The 18,555-nt window shown below is 55.2% G+C and overlaps 4 protein-coding genes across 4 annotated transcripts; 1 reads left to right on the top strand and 3 right to left on the bottom strand.

The window, feature by feature from the left end:
• Positions 1-476: 476 nt before the first annotated feature.
• Positions 477-2,919, bottom strand: Mbre_RNU2 (RNA-binding region RNP-1 containing protein; the record flags this gene model as incomplete). Its single annotated transcript, XM_001741982.1, has 8 exons — positions 477-712; positions 797-913; positions 1,033-1,207; positions 1,348-1,673; positions 1,806-1,932; positions 2,039-2,108; positions 2,293-2,421; positions 2,807-2,919. Coding segments are annotated over 8 exons (1,293 nt in total), but the record flags the coding sequence as incomplete, so codon positions are not given.
• A 1,601-nt stretch (positions 2,920-4,520) lies between these two features.
• MONBRDRAFT_13368 (NADH dehydrogenase Fe S) lies at positions 4,521-5,419 on the top strand (the record flags this gene model as incomplete). Its single annotated transcript, XM_001742442.1, has 3 exons — positions 4,521-4,607; positions 4,711-4,860; positions 5,036-5,419. 3 exons carry the CDS (start codon positions 4,521-4,523, stop codon positions 5,417-5,419), a joined length of 621 nt encoding a protein of 206 aa, XP_001742494.1.
• A 386-nt stretch (positions 5,420-5,805) lies between these two features.
• MONBRDRAFT_4695 (uncharacterized protein) lies at positions 5,806-6,810 on the bottom strand (the record flags this gene model as incomplete). Its single annotated transcript, XM_001741981.1, has 3 exons — positions 5,806-5,864; positions 6,010-6,094; positions 6,205-6,810. The coding sequence occupies 3 exons, from the start codon at positions 6,808-6,810 to the stop codon at positions 5,806-5,808; spliced, it is 750 nt and encodes a 249-aa protein (XP_001742033.1).
• A 1,161-nt stretch (positions 6,811-7,971) lies between these two features.
• Positions 7,972-17,676, bottom strand: MONBRDRAFT_35379 (uncharacterized protein; the record flags this gene model as incomplete). Its single annotated transcript, XM_001741980.1, has 2 exons — positions 7,972-16,625; positions 16,968-17,676. 2 exons carry the CDS (start codon positions 17,674-17,676, stop codon positions 8,212-8,214), a joined length of 9,123 nt encoding a protein of 3,040 aa, XP_001742032.1. The 3' UTR covers positions 7,972-8,211.
• Between the last annotated feature and the right edge of the window lie 879 nt (positions 17,677-18,555).

Raw genomic sequence — 18,555 nt, 5'->3', positions numbered from 1 at the left:
CGGCTTGGTCCACTTTCGCCGAGGTGCGCTCCCCAGCTTTCGTCGGTCCAGCCATTTGTCGACGACTTCAACTCACTTTTCACATGTCTTGCATCTTGTTTGAGCACAGGCTGCTATCCAGCCGAGTGCCACGTTGCCGACCGCACCACAAGCCCAAGCTCGCTTCGCGTCTTCTGCCGTGCCCTCGAAATTCGCCTGGTTACAATCTCTGCCTTTGGCATCGAGCTAAGGCAGTCGAATTTGACTTTACTCTCTATAAACGACCTGCACTCCGAATAGCGAGGGTCAGCGAGCCCTGAACTTGAGGAGTATGCTCTTGTGGTAGTGTTGATAATCGAAAGTGTAATACTAACACGTCTCGTGAAGATGAATGAACAGTTCAGACTTCTGCTTTGAATTCGTGTATTTTTTTGTTCCATTTTTCTTCTTCTTCTCCTTCCGCCGAGCGTTACCACAGATACAGGCTATGCTCATTCCAACTCGTCGTTCTCAAACTTGGCAACGTCCAAGTAGCTGACCACGACCGTGCGGTTTGCAAAGCGGCGGCCGGAAAGAGCGCGTTGCGCGTTGCGCGCCTCATCAACGGTGGCATAACGGATGAAAATCTTTTCCAAGCCGATTGGCTGCTCACCCTCGGCGACCGGGCGGGGAATTTTGAGATCTGTGATGTTGCCAAACTTGCCGCATTCTTCCCGGATATCTTCCATGATGTCTAAACACATTAAAACGGGAACAACGAAAATGTAAGCTGTGGCTTCTGGTCGTGCATGGAATGTTTTGAGATCGCTGCGCGCACCTTTGTATTCTTCGTCATCCTGCAATTCCTCCTTGGTCACCATGTTCATCAAGACCAAGACCTCTGTGGCTTCCACATCAGGGACGGCAGGCGCAGCGGCGCCGCCAACAAAAGGAGCTGCCGCAGGAGCCGGACCGGCCCCGGGGGCAAATGGTGCCGGGCGCATCATCGGCAACATGCCCGGGGGCATCATCTGAACACAAAGGTGGCACATCCAAGCAGGGCAATGTCACGACAAGCGTTCACAAGCGAAGGTGCAATGTATGATGCACGCAGTCCGCAATAGGACCACCAACGCACCACTTGTTCAACCTTGAGTTTTTGACCCTCAAAGTCAATGTCCTCCAGACCAGCCTTGACCTGGTTCAGGAAGTCGGGAGCCCGCGTGTCAAACTCAACAATGGCATCCCCCTGTCATGTGACGTTAAAGAAAAAAAAAAAAAAAAAAAAAAGAAGAAGAAGAATAGAGATGAGAGCGCGACGGAAAAACAAAAACAAGAAAAGAGGGTGAGGACGAATCATGGTGACAAGAATAGCGCATTCAAACGTACGGCAAACTTATCAGTTTCGGGCTCCTTGCGCAGTTCGAGGGAGGCAATGGTGCCAAAGACCGAGAAGAGCTCGCGCAGCTGCTCCTCATCCATGGCCAAAGGAATGTTGGTGACGTTGAGGCGGCCCGAGGGTACGAGCATGGGCATGGGCGTAGGCATGGGCATGGGCGTGGGCATGGGCATGGGGCGAGGCATGGGCATGTCGACCTTGGGCACCTCGCTGGTGCCACCAGCGGGCGCCTGGTAGTCCTTGGGGCGACGAATGCGCAGCTGATTGCCCATGAACATGATGTTATCAAAGGCAATACAGCTGGTGGCTTCCTCGGCTGAGGGTGCGTAGTGCAGGGGAGATGGAGAGGGAGTGAGCAAAAGCGTCAAGGCCTTCCGCGCGAGTTTTGTTGGTGGGTACCGTCTGCGAATAGAATTGCTTCATTCGTTCCGTAAAGGGGCCTACTTACGCGAGCGCAACTCCAAAAACGCAAAGGACTTCTCCTCGTTGATTTGTGCGCTGACCACAGGCGCACCAGGGCCAATGGTCAGGCCCTGTTGCGTCAGCTGCATGTTGAAAAACTCGGCCAGCTCCATCTACCCGCACGAGACAATGGTGGGGGAAGAGTTTACAATTCACGAGGCGGCATGCATGGTAGAATGAACGAGCCACGGGCGTGTGGGCAGGGATGCTGGTACGTACATCATTGGCACCGTTGGGAATGCCACCGACGTAGAGACGGCGCGCACCACGTGTCAAGGGGTTGGGCATGCTCAAAGCCGGTTGCTAGCGACCACATGATTTTGCGAATGAGAGTGAGATCAAGCTTCACGGCAATGCAGACGATAGGCCAGGTGCCATTGTCGGACTAACCGGTTGCGCTGTCTGATCTCCGTTGGAAGGCGGGGGCAAAGCACCCGCAGCTGGCAGAGGTTGGACAAGGGTGAGGAGAACACCTGCTGCGCAAGCCCGGCAGCTCGGCAGAGATGGGCAGGCCAGCAAAGTACGTACAAACATAGTCCTTGTACACCTTGGGGGGCATGTTTTCATAGCCGGGAGGTGGTACGTCCCAGGCCTCTGAGGGCCTATGGCACGTCAGGCAAGGTGGAGGAGAAGGTATGGTGCAACTGATAAGAGGAAGCAAGGTATCTAGAACACTTGCGGAGCAGAGAGGGAAAGGAAAACAACAACAACAACAACAACAAGAAACCAAAAAACAGACAACCAGCAGCATGGGGCAAATAAGCAATGTTCAACTTACCAAAGACGTTTGGAGCGGAACGGCTCGCTGTCAAGTTTGAAACCGAGAGGGCAACAAGAGGAGGAGTCAGAGGGGGTCACAGGATAATACGCGGGAAAGAGTTGTCGGAACCAGCGGGTCTTGGGGGAAAAATAAAAGGAGGAACAAAACCGAGAAAATAAAAGCGAGTTAGACGGTGCAGCAGGGTCAGAAGCCTTGTGTACCTGGACTCCGGAGCATCGCGCTCGGAGGAGCGGCGCGAGTCGCGTTCCAAGGAACGCGAGCGGCGATCACGATCGTGGGATCCGTAATCACGTCGATCCCGGTCGTAGTCACGCGTATCGCGACGATCTGACTCACGGTCCCGGCTGGGGCGGCGCTCATAGTCCCTGCTGCTACCACGATCCCCATGATCCCGTGGCGGCGGAGGCGCAGCCGGGCCCTCAGGAGGCCGGTCATCCATGCTACAGGAAGTTGAATGAGTCGGTGGCATCGGGGCGGGGCACATGGAAAAAGGAAGATAGGTGACAGCTTACCGACGCGAGGCAGCAATCTCGGCCTGCTCTCTCATGCGACGCTCGTACTCCTCCATGGCCAAGCGCTTTTGCTCGTCCATGCCTGTGTGGATGTGCGCGCGAGTGTCCCAATCAGCAGTGAGAGCGGGGGCAGAACAACCGACGGCTCAATACAGGTGCGAAAAAGAAGAACTAGCCAGCTGGCCGACCGTACCGTTTTCACCACTACTTTACGAGAGCAAGCAAGTAATTCAAGCAGATGCACCACACGTGAGCCGCACGCGCCCCGCCGAGTCCAGGTTCGGTTCAGTCCAAACGTCAGTTGGGAGCGAGCGAGCACAGACAGAGAGAGCGACATGAGCCAAGCACGCAAGCACCGTTGCACCCCAACAAGCCACAGCATCCAGTCCCTCCTCCCCAGACCACCACAGCCACACATCCCAACCCCCTCACGTCCCATTCAACCAGCGCGCACGATCACCGGCCCATGCCGCTGCCGTTTTCACAGGGCATCACCATGCTGCCGCTTCCAGTTTCCGCACTGTTCACCAATTTTTTCTTTTTTTTTTCTTTTTTTTTCTCTTTTTTTGATTTTTTTCTTTCATCTCTCTACTTACTCGTTAGCCGCCATCTTGATGAGGAACCAAATGTCACTCAAACTTGGCTATTAAACAAGGGGGAAAAGTGTGTGTAGTTTGATACAAATTTTGAGATAAGGAACAGAAGAAGAGGGAGACAAAAGAAACCTTGGTCGTCGATTTTCTCTAGACGGTGGTGATTGGATTCGTCTTTCTCTGGCTGTTTAGCCTGGAAGAAGCACATCTCTGAGACCTTATGGTTTTCGCCTGTTGTCAGCCAAAGTTTGTTCACCAAACCACACGTCTGTCTAAAATTCTCCAAACTCGAGCATCCATCTCTGGTTCTCAAAGCTGTATCGCCGTACTCTCTGAATCTCAGCTCGTCGCTCGTGTATTTTATTTTGCTCAGACCCGACACAAGATGGCAGCGGCAAACGTCTCCATGATGCTGCAGCGTGCACTGCGGGGCAGTGGCCGTGTGGCGTCGGCTGCCAGAATGTCCAGCCGCGTTGCTGCCGTGGCTAGCCTTCAGAACTCGGGTATGCCTGGCTTTATGGGTGCTCGCTCGTGTTATTCGGCTCTGAGCGCTGCTGATGTTGGAGCGGCGCTGCGTGACTTTGGCCGGCATGGCGTCGCGATGTCCTGACCGTTTGTTTTCTTCTCCTTTCCTCTTTCGCTTTGCTTGGTCTCCTGCTAGCGCTCCGCCGTTGCATGTCGACCGAGGGTCAGTACCAGCCGTTCCTAGCTTTTCCTTTCCTGCGGCCTCAATCGTCCCAATTACGGCCAACTCACCCTCTCGCTGGTCTTGGGTGCTGAATCCGTAACCCCTCTTTTCATTGCGCCTCTTAGTTATGCCCAAGACTAGCGTTCACGAGCGCCTGGAGAAGCTGGGCCAGCACATTGCCGAGATGTTGCCTCGCTACGTACAAGTGGCTCAGGTGTGGTCTACAGCTGTCCATCGCCGTGTGCCGAAGGCCATATTACGCTCCTCGGAATGGGCTCGTCTCTGACCCCAACTCGTCCATTTGCCTTGACATACAGGTGACTGCGCATGATGAGCTGGAGCTGCTCATTGCTCCCAGCGGTGTCAAGCCCGTCCTGACCTTTCTCCGTGACCACACGGCCTGCCAGTTTAAAAACCTGAGCGACCTTTGTGCCGTCGATGTTCCCCGCCGCGAGAAACGCTTCGAGGTGGGCGCATCCCCCCGCTCTTGTGCTGCTTCAAGCTTGAGATACATACAACACATTCATGAGTGGCGTCCGTGGCCATGCTCCAAGCCAAATCCTCTTTACTCAGTCGGGCGTTGCGGTCGTGCGGCATTCTCATCATGCTCGTTTTTTTTTTTCCAAAAAAATCTTTGGACAGGTCGTATACAACCTCCTGTCTGTTCACCTGAACGAGCGTATCCGCGTACGCACTTATTGTGACGAGTTGACTCCTGTCGACTCTATTGTTGACATTCACATGGCTGCGGATTGGTATGAGCGTGAGGCTTGGGACATGTATGGCGTCTACTTTTTGGGTCACCCCGATCTTCGCCGTATCTTGACCGACTACGGCTTTGAGGGCCACCCGCTGCGCAAGGACTTCCCCCTCTCTGGTTTTGTTGAAGTTCGCTACGACGAGGATGTCAAGCGTGTGGTCTGCGAACCCCTCGAGCTGGCCCAGGAGTTCCGCAAGTTTGAGCTGCAGAGCCCGTGGCAACAGATCCCAGCTTCGGCAGGCACTGTCACTCCTTCTCAGGTCTAGATTGTCGCTGACAAGGCCGGAGGTGTCTGTTCTCCAGTATATGGTCGCACGGCCTTTATCTCTCCAACAAAAGCCGTTGGGCGTTGAGTTGTGGTCACCCGCAGGTCCATTGACTCAATCCTTTTTCCTTTTCTTTCCCTCCCCTTTGTTGCTGTTGGTCTCGATCCATAAGTTGTTGTGTTTGTGCTCAAAACGTGGATGGTGCACAGGATTCATGAGGCCCAGCAAATGCAACTAGCTAAAAAAACAAAAAGAATTCATGCACAAATTAAGCAACGGTTGACATGCAGGAACACGACTTGACATGACACTGTGAGCGGTGTGCCCCTGCTCGACGGCGACAACATGGAAAAAAAAAAAAAAAACCGCTCAGCTTTTGGTTGAGTTTACTTGTTGATGCCAAAGCGGGCAAAGAGGCTGAGCTGCACCGTCGCGGCAAGCGCACCTGTGGTCCAGCAGATGATACGATGTGGAGCAATGAGGTTGATGATGGCTCAAGATAAAAGACACGACAGAGATGGAACAGAGCACGCTCAAGGCCAGGGTGAGCACTCCCATGTCTTTTCTCCATGGAGCATAACGTGGCGTACCGAGCATGTTTGGGGCGATGATCAGAGGGTCACCCATCACGAAAATGCCATAGCCAGACCAGCAGACGGCGTTGAAGAAGGTGGCCTAATGGTGCAGTGCGATTCAAGAGTTGCGGCGTGAGTGCGTTAAGCTGGTGCAAGCCAACCCGCAGGCATGGGGGCTTGGGCTAGCGAGGACCTGGTATAAAAACGTACGAGCGAGGGGACAAAGGGCATGGCACGGGTGCTGCGCTCCTGGAGCACCGTCTTCATGACGGCGAGGGGCGACGCCATGAGGACGACGGCGATGATGTCACCAAGGTAGCCAATGTACGGGGCCACCTGTTCCGCCGGGAGCATGAGAGCACCGGCCGTGACAGAGCTGCACAGGGCAGCACTGCCCAGCAGCATCGGGGCATGGGAGGTGGTGGCGTGCTTCAGGTAGATGGCCGTGTAGGCGGCGCCGGCACCGACGCCGACCAGGTTGGAGTAGAAGAGCGTGGGGTCCTGCAGGAGGTGGCCGTACCACGTCCAGATGACGCAGTTGGTAAAGAGGGAGATGAAGGGCAAGAGGCTGAACTGGCCGGTCGTCTTCTCACGCATGATCTGACGAATCGGAGCAGCGCCGCTGATTTGCAAAAAGAAGAAGCACGCAGGGCCCGCCGTTGAGAGCAGGCCAACAACAGCTGGTGAGAGGGCATATCCCGCCGCAGTGTGCACGAGTCCTTCAGCGGCTGCCGCCGCGGAGATGGAGCCCTGGGCCAGCGCCAGAGGGGCACCGGCGCCGAAAACGGCAGCAGCTGTTGCAATGCGGGTGACCATGGGTGAGGCACTGCATTGCGGCGCACTGCTTCGAGCCTTCTCGCGGTCATCCTGTCAGCATCCATCACGAAGAAGCACTACACGTGAGGGGGTCGCATCTGGGTTCCAGGGGAAGTTGCTTGGAATGAAAATTTGGCGGCGAGGTCTGACCGAGAGCAAGGGACCCATGAAGCTCAAGGGACGAGAGATGCTGGCCGCCAGGCGGGTTCGCGTGCTTTGCAGGAGCTGACGCACAGCCATGTTGACGTTCTGCAGGCGAGCGGAGAAAGAGAGGGAAAGCGACATCAGTGAGGCGGCGGGTACCCATGATGTGCGCGACAGGACGCCGAGGCCGATGCAGATGCAGTGGAGAAGCGACTGGGGCAGAAGAAGAAGCGAGATCAAGGGTCCAAGGTGTCGAGATCACGTCCATCTCTGCCTGCACCTGTACCTGTATACCTGTGTGCCTGTGTGCCCGTGTGCCCGTGTGCCCGTGTACCTGTGTGCCTGTGTGCCTGTGTGCCTGTGTGCCCGTGTGCCCGTGTGCCCGTGTACCTGTGTGCCTGTGTGCCTGTTGGTGTTCGGTCACCAGCACTGCCCAGTCAGTGGTTTCAAAACAAACCGTGGGGTACCCTCTAACTTTGAAATCTTAAGGTAGAAAGTCTCATTTAACTTTGACTTTTTCAGTCGAATTGCATTTTTCCTTTGCCCTTTGCAAGGGTACTTGCTAAGTGACCGTTACAAAATGCCGCCGATCCGGCGAAAAAAAGGTGTACGCACCTGTGTGTCGCACTCAATGCTTGAACGGCTGCGGCGGGCGCAGGCAATGGAAGACGGTCATCAGACAGCCGCTGCCGTTACGAGTGAGGCGAACGTTTGACTGGCGACAGTGTACAACTGGCAGCTGGCCCTCGCTATTTCGACCCAGGTGATGCAGCGCACTCAACAGGGTCGCGGCCATCTTATGGAAGGTGCAAAAAGGCCCCGCTTTCAGACTGGGGACAGATTGTAGCTATGATGGCACTCTGGATGTCGCAAGTATTGTCGACGGGATGGCCCTTCTCAGCCCCTCCCTCTTGCGTTGCGATGGGTCACTCCCACTGTACATGTCACGATGATTATGAGACTCGTGTTTTTGTTTCAACGGGTATCAGTGACAACGATTGTCGCAACGTGAAAGATAGAGTGTAAAGTTGAATTCCTGGAACATCCGGATGAGTCTATGATGCAGGAATCAACTCATTCACGAGAATCAACAAAGTCAAAAACAAGGCCGAGGGCTTACACCCATATAACGCAAAGCCGACCACACTTGACACAAATGTGACAAAACAACGCTCAGCAGCGCGATTAATGCGAGGAGCAATGCGGCATTGGAGCTGCTGTTTGGAATCGGCCGCCGGCTTCTGTGATGAAAGTGATTCATCGAGCAAAAGCGACCGTCGCCACCGCAACACACTGATCCTTGAGATGGCTTCGTGGAAGCAGGTGACGGGCGTCTCGCAACTCTACCACCTTCTCCGCAACCTCCACGGCACGTTGACCAAGTGGCTTGAAAATGCAACGCCATGCTTGCTCGATGCGCTTGCGATAGCTCGCGTTCTCAGCTGGTCGTACAACCTCACCAGCCACGTCCTTGGCTGCCAAGTACACTTGACAATTGATCAACAGGAACATGGCCAAAACGCCCGTGGTCAGCAATTCTTCAAGTCGGGCATTTGCCGTGCACCGTAGTTGCACCAGGGCAGGTGTGCCGAGCTCGTGTGCATAGGCGTGTGGCGCACGTTGGTATGGGGCAAGGCCTTTGTTCTCCAGGAACCAAGAGGCCTCTCGCTCCGTCACCACGACAACCCGATCGTTCAAAACAATGCAGCAGCTCACTAGCGGTAGTCGGGTGGTATGTTCCTCGTCCGCGGACCACTGATACCAATTACTGGTACACCAAATCTGCTTCTCTGGAGGCCATTGAAAGCCCAAATCAGCCAACGGCTGGCAGTCCTGCAGCAGCTTTAGCTTCCCACGTGCTTGACATTTGTCAAACTCTTGTGATAGCAAACTGTCCACGGGCCACTTTTCTTCTGGCCGTGCCAGAGTTGCTTTTCGTTGAACCTCTCGCTGTTGCTCCTCCTCCAATTCTTGTTCTTCCTCACGTTCAATCTCCAAATCTTCGCTTCGCAGCTCGCCTTGGCCGCGCTCGACGTCCTTGCGCGTAATCCCAAACTCCTTGCACCGCTCAAAAATGGCATGGATATGTGTCTGCAGCTGCTCGTCCACTTCTTTGTCTGCTTGATGGCGTAGTAGTTTATTTTGATACTTTGCTTCCTCAATGGTTGTGCGCTCGTTGTAGACCCCGCCAAACAGTTCCGTTGGTTCGTTCTGCTCCCGTAAGCGAAACATGCGTTGATCCGCCCGGCTGTAGCCAAATTGTAGACCCTGTTGAGCTTGTAGCTTCAGTCCACCGAGGTTGCGGCTTTGTGTGTTGAGCAGTACAAACTTGATCATCTCGCCCACACCTAGTTTGGCATTGTCACTACTCGGTCGGCCGAGGACGCGCTGCATGGCACTGATCACGAAAGACGGGGCTGCCACGGCAAGCTTTTGGCCGCGAGTGAGCTGGCGTAGCCGGCCAGCAGCTTGCATCAGCTCGTCCTTGCACACGGACAGGCCTAGCGTCATGAGAGCGCGCGCCTCTTGCTTCAGTGCAAGATCGGCCCCACGGCAGTTGTATTGGTCATAGATGACCATGGCATGTGCAGGGTCCACCGTGGCCAGGCGCAACGGATCCACGTGGCCGTGGCGGTCCTGCACAACCCACTGTTGTCGCTGTGACGCTTGATCCTTCGCCGAGTACACGACATGTTCCCATGTAATCTTCGAATTGAGATGCTTGTGACTCAGCAAGTACTTGGCGCAGGCGTGCAGCGGTTTACCAGCCAACAGAGCGCCCACATCAATGAGTGCCTCCACCCCCATGTGCAACGCCTTGTCCAGTACCAGTTCAGGGAGCGGCCGGCTTTCGGGGTGCTGGATATCATCGTGAACTATGAGCTCTTGGATGCAGTCAACAAACATCTCCGTCTGAAGAGCACGAACCATCAGTCCGTTCGTGGCGCCCAGCTCTGTGTCGATAGAATGCTCGTCCGTTATGCGAGGCATGACCTGAACCTCAACTTTGTTCAGGTCTGGAACAGAGCAGATGGACAAGGGCAGCGTCAGGTTGGTATCGTTAGTGCCGGAAAAGCCCATTTGGTGGCTAGCATCAGCAAGATGAAAGGGCGTGGCTTGCAGTCGCGCGGGATACTGGCAGGTGCGGGGTAACACCACAGTCGTCAACCAAAAATTGATGCACTTGTAGTTGTGGCCAAAAGTTGCGTGGAGCAGCGCCGCTTGATTTTCATCCTGAAGATCAAGGGCATTGGCTTCTCTAGGCACCTCGTCTGGTAACTTGCTGCTTCCTCCGGCCGCATCACACCACTCCTGGTAGAGACTGGCTTGCTGTTGCTCTGAGCGCCGCTGGAGCTGGATGACGGCGTTTTCCATGTCAGTAGGGCGGAGGCCTTTGACATACCAAGCCAAGTGGGTCATGACCAATTGATCGTCCATGCTGGCAAACTCGCTGCGCTCTGTCGGTGTGTCGGTAGCCTGGTAGGGCACGGCAATTTGCTTGTCTCGACGTTCATCAATGCCATAATTCACGTTGACGCGCCGGCTCAAAATTCGCAAGAGCATTTTGTGGGCCAATAGGCCACGCAATGTGCAGAGCAATGCCGTATGTCCTTCACTCAACTTCACTCTCAAACTGTCCAAGGAAGAGGTGGGATCACAAGTAAAACACGCCAGCTTCTGCGCCTGTCCATCAGCAAACTCTGTCAACCAAGACAGCTCTCCAAGCTCGGGTCGTTGCAGCAGACGAGCCATCATAGCGTCGCATAGTGCCCGCCACTTGCGCTTCGCTGCCGATTGATCAATCACAAACTTGGGCACAAATAAAGCTTCTCCTGAAGCTTCATGAGCCTCGTTAGCCAGCCACGATGTGCCGTCACCCTTGTCCATGGCTTCCTGCATTGCTGCGTCAGGAGTATGCAAGAGCTGCAACACAGCCTGCACAGCAAGGACGCGCGCTTCGCGATGCACGAGGCGCTCGCGCCCGCCCGCTGCGTAGATGAGCTGAAAATTGTATTTCAGAATCTCGTCAACTTCGTCATAGAGATGCAAAAAGGGACAGGCCTCGACGACCCGGCAGTTCAGGAGTCGGGCCAGCAGCGGACGCTGTGCATCCCGAAGCTCAACCACCTTGAGCCGTAGCGAGAGCCAGTCGCTGGGTGTGAGGACCACTGCTCCGTGACCTTGTCCCTCAAGCCAACAGAGTCGTGCAGAGGCGCGGCTGATCCAGGCCTGGGTTGCGTTCACGCTGCGATCAAAACGGAAGTGGTGCAGCGGCATCTTGAAGGGGCTGGCTGTGAGCTTGGCATGTAGCGCCTCATAGGATTGGTCGACCAACTGAGGCAGGAAGAACGTCAGGGGCAGCATCCCAGTGCCTGTGGCTGAAGCCCGTTGTGCACGGTAGAAGAGGAGCAGCATTGGAAGAATCACGCGCGTCTTGCCCTCGCCCATGTTGAGCTGCAGAACTGGACCCTTTTTCTCATCGACCTCCGCCTTGATGAGGCGCAGCGCCACGGCAGTCTGCTTGGGCCGGATTTGAATCTGACTGCTAACTTCAAAAAGGAGCCATTCCAGATGTTCAACAGCGGCATACGTCCGAACCGTCATCACTTCACGTAGCATGACTTCTTTGATGTTGTTCTGCGCAGGTCCATCAACATGCCGCAAAGCACGCGCCAACCGGGTAATGCGATCCAAGCGTTGCTCCAGCACGATGCGTTGAAGCCATTCAATTGCGACAATTTGGAAGTTGGGCCAGTGACTCTGGTCAAAGTATGGGTTGTGCTCTCGAACGCGGCGAAGCCGCTCGTCATCGTTGACGCCGGCAAGGACGTACAGCAGACTCTGGGGCGTGGCTCGACGTAGGAGGCCGCCAACTTGTAGCATACTCATTCGTGCCCGCAGCGGGTCATTGAGCGCCTGGTGCACCGTCGTGGGCAAGGTCAAGGCACGGGCCAAATGCTGCCACAAACATTGTCGCTCCGCCGTGAGCTGGGTAAGCGTGGCAAGCTCTCCCTCCAGCAGGGTGGGGTCGTCTGGGAGCGTGAAGCGAACTTGCGCGCGCCTGTCATGCAGTGCCATGCTCTTGCTCAACTCACGTTGCAGGTGCTGGTACATGCGTGTTCCATCCTTCCGCTCAATATCCAGGGCGAGCGCGGGATCGGTGGTTTCTGGTCGTTGCTCTTGTTGCTCCACCAGACGACAAAGATCTTGTTCACGCGTCGCAATGCTCCTCTCAAAAGATGCCAATTCGTCACATGCCGAAGCTAGATCCTGATGCAGCTGCGCAGCCCCTTGGGTAACCTTACGACTGACATGGCCTCGCAATGCATCTTCTGGCAAATTCCAGTCTCCAACGTCGCAGAACGGTGCAATGGAACCCTCCAATTCTGGGAGGCCTAGCTCACGCATTTCGTGTGGCGTGAGTCGCAGGCCAAGAGGCAAGCCGCGGTGATGCTGTTGATAATAGGCCAAATCCAGAGGTTGTGGCTGAGCCAAGGCAAGCATTCGTTGCTGTTTCTGGTCGTCTTCATCTTTCCAGGACAATGAGGCTCGAGCGATGACTGCCACGGCTAGGGCCAAGGATGGAAACCGAGTCTCATGTGCAACGGCTTCAAGGTAGTCTTGTTCTAGAACAGTAAAGTGGTGCCCTTGCCAGCATTGGCGCACGAGCTCCAGCGATTGCGCTGGACCATTGCGACCGGCGCATAGGTCCACTTGCTCTGGCTTGAGCCGACAATAGACCAGCGCAAGTGCGAGACGATCTGTGGTCGATTGCGCCTCCAAGTACCCGAGGGTATCGTGAATATTTGCCGTAAATGAGCGGCGACTAGCCAATGCATGCTCAGGGGTCTGGCTTGCTTCCAACGGCTCTGGTACCAAGAGTCGGTGGCGTGCGGCAGGTAGGCGGCCAGCTTCAGACTCAAACTGCACGGTCCGTTCAAGGAGAAGATAGCTGTCAAACCCAGGAAGCTTGTCTTTGAGCACTTGCAGCGCGCACAGTCGGTACCCTTGATGATTGAGGGATCGAATGCCCTCTTCGGGACTCAGCTCAAAGCGAAGACCCAGCCGCAAGAGATCTACATCCACGCAGCTCGCGTTGCTGCAAGGCCGATACCAAGACAGGCTGCAAGCGTCCTCAACGCGAAGAAGCACATCGTGCAAAGCCATGAGCACGGGATGCTCTCTGACTGTCTCAGCCCAGATCCACGATTGCCATCCGGACTCTGACTCCTCAACATCCGCTTCAGCCAAATGACAAGCAACGTGCGTTGCAATCGGTAGCATGTCCACCACGGCTTGCTCTTGCATGTTTGGAGGTGGCCGTAGGAGCTGCCAGTCATCTGCGATAGACACGCCCACATAAGCAACATGCCGCGCCTGGAAGCCGCAACTATCACGCTCTGGAAGCTGTCGCAAGACAATCGACTCTGAGACAAGGTCAAGCCACGCCACCATTTGACTGTGGAGTGGATGTTCAGAAAGGAGCGCCCTGGCCAAGCCTCGTGCAAGCAGCAAGCGCTGACCAGGTCTTGGCCCTCCAGCTGGATCATCCGGCTTTGGTTCTGGTTCTTGAATGATACTCAGCTGGTGTCCGTCGGCTGCGCCGTCGGTGTCGATGAAGGTGTACATAAACCCATCAATCGGCGCAACAGCACGATAGGTTTTGCCGTCTTTGTCCACGGCCACGGGAAACATGCGGGTGCCAAAAAAACTCTTGTATTCAGCGTCCTCCAGCAAGCGAGGTGGCAGCTGGCTGGCTGGCTGACCGTTGAAGAGCACGAAGCCCGTCAGACAGTTGATGGCTAGGCGGCCACTATCAATAACAAGCAAATTGAGCGTGTCACCATACAGCTGTGCGGATTGCGCTTGTGAGGCACCACCTGCGTGGCCCATGGCCTCATCCACCCATTGTGCCATCCTTGTTGGGAAGTCAGGCTCCTCAACAGATGACTGTAGCTCTTGGCACAGCTCGACCAGCAGGCGGCTCATAGAGGTCAAGGCGGCATCGTTTAGCCACATGGAACTGTTGGAGCCATCGCCATGGCCACCGCCCAGGATACGGTATCGCAACAGCTGCCGAAGGGCTTGTCTTCGCTGGCGTACCTCAACCTTGGTCCACGAAACATGTCGAAACGCTACAATAGCCAAATTGTAGGCCTCGAAGCGCCGCTGCTGAAGGTGATTGACCAATGCTTCATTGCCGGCTGCCAAGGCCTTGCTCTGCTCGGTGGCCCAGTTTTGAGCATGTGCGTCCAAGCACTCGGTCAGTTGCAGCACGAGGTCAAATGCTGTTGGAGAGTTGTCGCTCATGGCATCCTGGCTCTGTGATGGCGCGTCAAACGCAGTCAGAATTCCAGTCAAGGTGCCCAATGCTGCTCCATATGGGACAAACTTGCATGCCGTGCTCATGTTGACAATGCTTCTGCGAATGGCAGCAAGTAAGGTGCGCCAAACAGCCGGGTCGCGACTGGGCCACGCCACGGCGCGCTGAAAATGGTCTTCGAGATCGCCGACCTCGGCCACCATGGCTTTGAGTAGACGCACAACTTGCGGCTCAAGCAAGGACAAGGCATCAAGCCGGAGTATACCAGCTAAGTTGGTCCATTGCAACAAGCGCCCGGCTCGCTGGGCAGCAAAGATGTCCCCATCATCCAGGTTTGCGCAACTGCTTACTGCAAACGGCGTGGCCTTGCCCTCGGTGCCGCGGTCAGACCACTGGTGGGTGGCTTTTGCATCTGATGGCTCAATGCTTGGGTTGACGGCTTGGTGTCGAAACGCACCAAGGCGATCCACGGCTTGTGGCTGCCTCCTACGGCTTGGTTTTGGTGCTGGGCCGGTGGGAGAGACGGTTCCAAAGAACGCCGCTAATTCAGTCCGATCTTTGGGTGGCTTCCACTGGGCCAGTGTTGATAGCAAAGGTCGCTCCATATAGTTGATGTCGTCCTCTTCGCCTTGGAGGTGATGGACGCTGACAAACCGCGTGTTCGTTCGCGGCTCGAGCGTGGTCGCTTGCAAGTCGATGTCAATGTCGAGCTTAGCTTGACTTCCTGTTTGAAGGTTGTTGAACAACTGAAACGCTTCTGTGTGCCGTTTACTTTGTTGTTTCTTTCTAGGCTCATCAACTTCTTGCATGAGAGTGAAGGTCTGTCGCGCACACTCAGCCAGCCGTTGAAGGCGCAAGGGCAAGTAGAAGACCGTCAGCGTTGCAAGAGCCTCATGGTCCGACTCGGGCAGAGACAACTGAACGGCGGGAGGAGGGACAAGCTCAGCCCGAAGTTGTTTGGACTTTGCGTCAACTTGAGCTTGAGCCGACGTGGTGTTCTTCTCAGCTTGCGATCTCGTGCTGTCTTTGCTGGTGTACTTGCTCTTTAAATTGCTGCAAGTTGAACAAGTATACCAAGAGATGCCATGGGAATATATTGACCAGTTGCTGTGACCTCTCTGGCCCAGATACTCGCGTGCAAAATGGCACCCTTTGACATGCAGCTGACATTCACGCCGGGCAGCATCTGCATCGTGGCTAGCAGTGTATTGCTCTTTCTGCGCCACATCACGAGATTGCTCGAGATTTTCCAAGTCAGCGGCGTATTGCTTGGCATTCCGCTGTTTGCGTTGAACCGTTTGCCAGTGCTCTTGTCGAAGACGCCGGTGGTTTTGTCGCTCTTGCTGGAGGCGTTCTTCCAGGCTCGTGCTGTACCACGTGTCCTGCTTCCAATTTGAGTAGTGCTGGGCAAAATCGTCTTGAAGTGTGCCCAGCGTGCTTGCTACCAAAAAGGGGATTTCATCCGTTGGGTGGCGCTCTGAAATAAAGCACAAGGCCATGTTCATGGTATGCATATCTTGTGCGTCATCGAGGGTCCAGAAGGGCACGATTGGTTCCAAGTTTGGCATGCTGTACTCTGGACTACTCCAAGGCAGTTGAGGCCAGGTGCACTCGGCCGCATATCGCAGAAAGACGAGCGCGGCAACTTGCATGAGTGCTTTTTGCGACTGCAAGGCCGCGGGCAGTGGCAGCAGCTCGGTGTACAGCTCGGAGGTGGTGGTTTCAGCCGGATCCGGGGAGCTGCCGCCCAGCTCCGTACAAACTTTGGAGTGCATGTCAAGGAGATGCAGCAGCAGTTCATCGTCGAGTGCAATTGCTTCAGCATCGAAGGCACGGTCACATGCATGAATCCTTGTTAGCGTCTGATGTACGTAACGCTCAAACACCAGTTTAAAGACAACCTTTGCTTGAAGCTTGTCCAGTGTAAGCGATAACTGCTTCAGGTGAGCCAGTGTCAAGCGCTGGTTGGCAAGAGCCGTCTGGATTTCGGGTGACAGCGACAAGGACGCGCCCAGATCATTGCAAATGGCATGGATGTCAAGACCCTGCGATCTCTTCGGAGTGTTGAGTGCAGCGTTGTACTCGTTGACGACGCTGGCAACGGTTGAGACGACCGAGTTTGGCGCGGTGCGTGGCACGTCTGCAGCCCGGAAGTTGTCCCAGCTCAGCTCGAGTTGCCTGGCAGCGGGGCTTCCCCGGGTCTGATCAAACTGCCGGACCATGTTGCTGGTGGCCTGAAGAAGCTGCGAATACATGGCATCGAGTTGGGCGTTGTTATGGTGCCGGACTCGCGCACCAAGGTTATTGAGCGCCACCATGTGGCGTTGAGCTGCGGCATGCCACTGATCTATTGAGACAAAGTTTTCAATGGTGAGGGGACAGTCTGGTACCGGCGCAAGAGGGGGGTGCGCGTACCAGGGGCGTGTACGTCTTTCATCACTTCATCTAGAAGCCAGGTGGAAAAGCTTAGCAGCAGGAGTTCTTCGTGGTCAGGAGAGAGCAACGAATTGTGCACAACTTGTACGGCCCAGCGCAACACTTCTCGGCAGAGCGGCCACGCTGTTGGTTTTTTCTTGGTGTTGGTGTGTGGACCAAAGTTGCTAGTACCATCTAGGAGATATTGTTGCGAAAATAAGAATGCAGGGGATTCTTGGGGACCGTAAAATTGTTTGGGGTGCGCAGAACCAACCGGTTGTTAGCAAATTGCTGCTGGCGTTGCCATTGACATGTTCGCTCCATGCTCGGGTGTATGCCTGATGCACAAACCCTGGAGTTTTGTGCACCTTGCCATCCTCTGCATTGGCGCTGCGTTTGAGAGACTGCTTGGCCAGTTTGATGACGTTTTGCACGTCGCTCTGGCTCCATAGTGATCCCACGGGGAGGAGGAAGTGGCCATCCGTGCGCGCAGTAGTCTCGACTTGGCTGTTTGGTGGAGCTTGAGCCACAAAATGTTGGTTGTCCAGGCCGAGGACGAACAGACTCACGCGGCCATCAGGCCCGGTGGTTGCTACCAGTGCGCAGCCATACTTGAGATGCAGATAAAGGCAAGTCGGCCTTGTCACCAAGCCCTTGGCCATGATGCCCTCATCATCGTCGCTGTCATCACCACTGACGCCGCTGTCACTGGCGTCGCTGTCCCCAGCCTCGTCAGCGGCGGCCACTGTGCTCTGCTCGACATGTTGTGCGAGCACCTGAACGGCCGCCACAAACGCTTCCCACTGGGGATGAGCGTTCACAAATGCCCCGGGCTTGGCAGACGCTTCCAAGAAGGCTTGTAAGGCTAGGACACACGCGTTGGCCGTGTCACGAGCCTGCACCTTTGCATCGCCCTGGTTGCAGCCCAACACGTATTCCCACGCGATTGCGGCCGGACTCACGATCGGGTCTTCTTCCGCCATCTTGCAACAACACGGCCACGGTCGAGATCGAGCCTGATTGCCAGCGAGAACGAAAGTCCTCCACCAAAGTGGAAGGAAATGCCACTCCAGAAACCCCACCAACCACGCTCTTGCCAGTGCCCGAGCCAGCCGCGTCAAACGTGCGCGCTTCTCATGAGAAGAATTCTCTCAAAATGGTGGCTTTAAGCTTATGAGGTTACTGACAGGATCTTTCCATATTTTGAGGCGGACTGTTCGCGGACTGAGTCAGATTTAAGCTTATGACCTTACTGGCCGTCCGCGAAACCCGACTTTGGTCAACAGGGCCAGATCAGATGGTTTAGATCCGGCGTACACGGCGCGTTCAGATAGGTGGCTGCCGAATAGCGCTGGATTTGCTCGGATATGGCCTTTCCTGGTGCCGAACAGCGCTGCCCTTTTATGTCCTAAATTGCACAGAATGCCGTCCACAACATATGTTCTACACTTTTTGTCCTTGGAAATGTCCCATTTTCGGTATTCGTGTTGTTCACAATGGGTGTTGTTTATTATTTTTCGGACTATGGCATGGCAGCATTTAGAGAGAGAACAAAAAGTCATAAGGCACACTAGCAAGAACACAATGTCATCACCTTTGTACATGAACCTGTCAAAGGGTTGCATGTGTGCTTGCGCTCGAGCGCGCGTAAGGGCCTTATTTGGGTAAGTCCTATGTGCCTCTGCCTATTTTTTCTTCTTCTTCTAGGTTCTGTCGGTTGGGCTTGAGAGAGAGAGATTCTAGTGATGCGAGCGTGCTTTGAAGCGATGGAATGAGGCGGGGTTGGGGTGGGCGTGCTGCCATTTTTCCGCTCGGCCTTGATCATTGAAACTGCCACCGAGGAGCACAGTACACAGTGATCA

This window comes from Monosiga brevicollis, genomic scaffold (assembly GCF_000002865.3).
Source record: "Monosiga brevicollis MX1 MONBRscaffold_2 genomic scaffold, whole genome shotgun sequence".
In the NCBI taxonomy this organism is placed as follows: domain Eukaryota; class Choanoflagellata; order Craspedida; family Salpingoecidae; genus Monosiga; species Monosiga brevicollis.
Note: the sequence above shows the minus strand (reverse complement) of the source record. Positions and strands in the feature narration are given on the sequence as shown.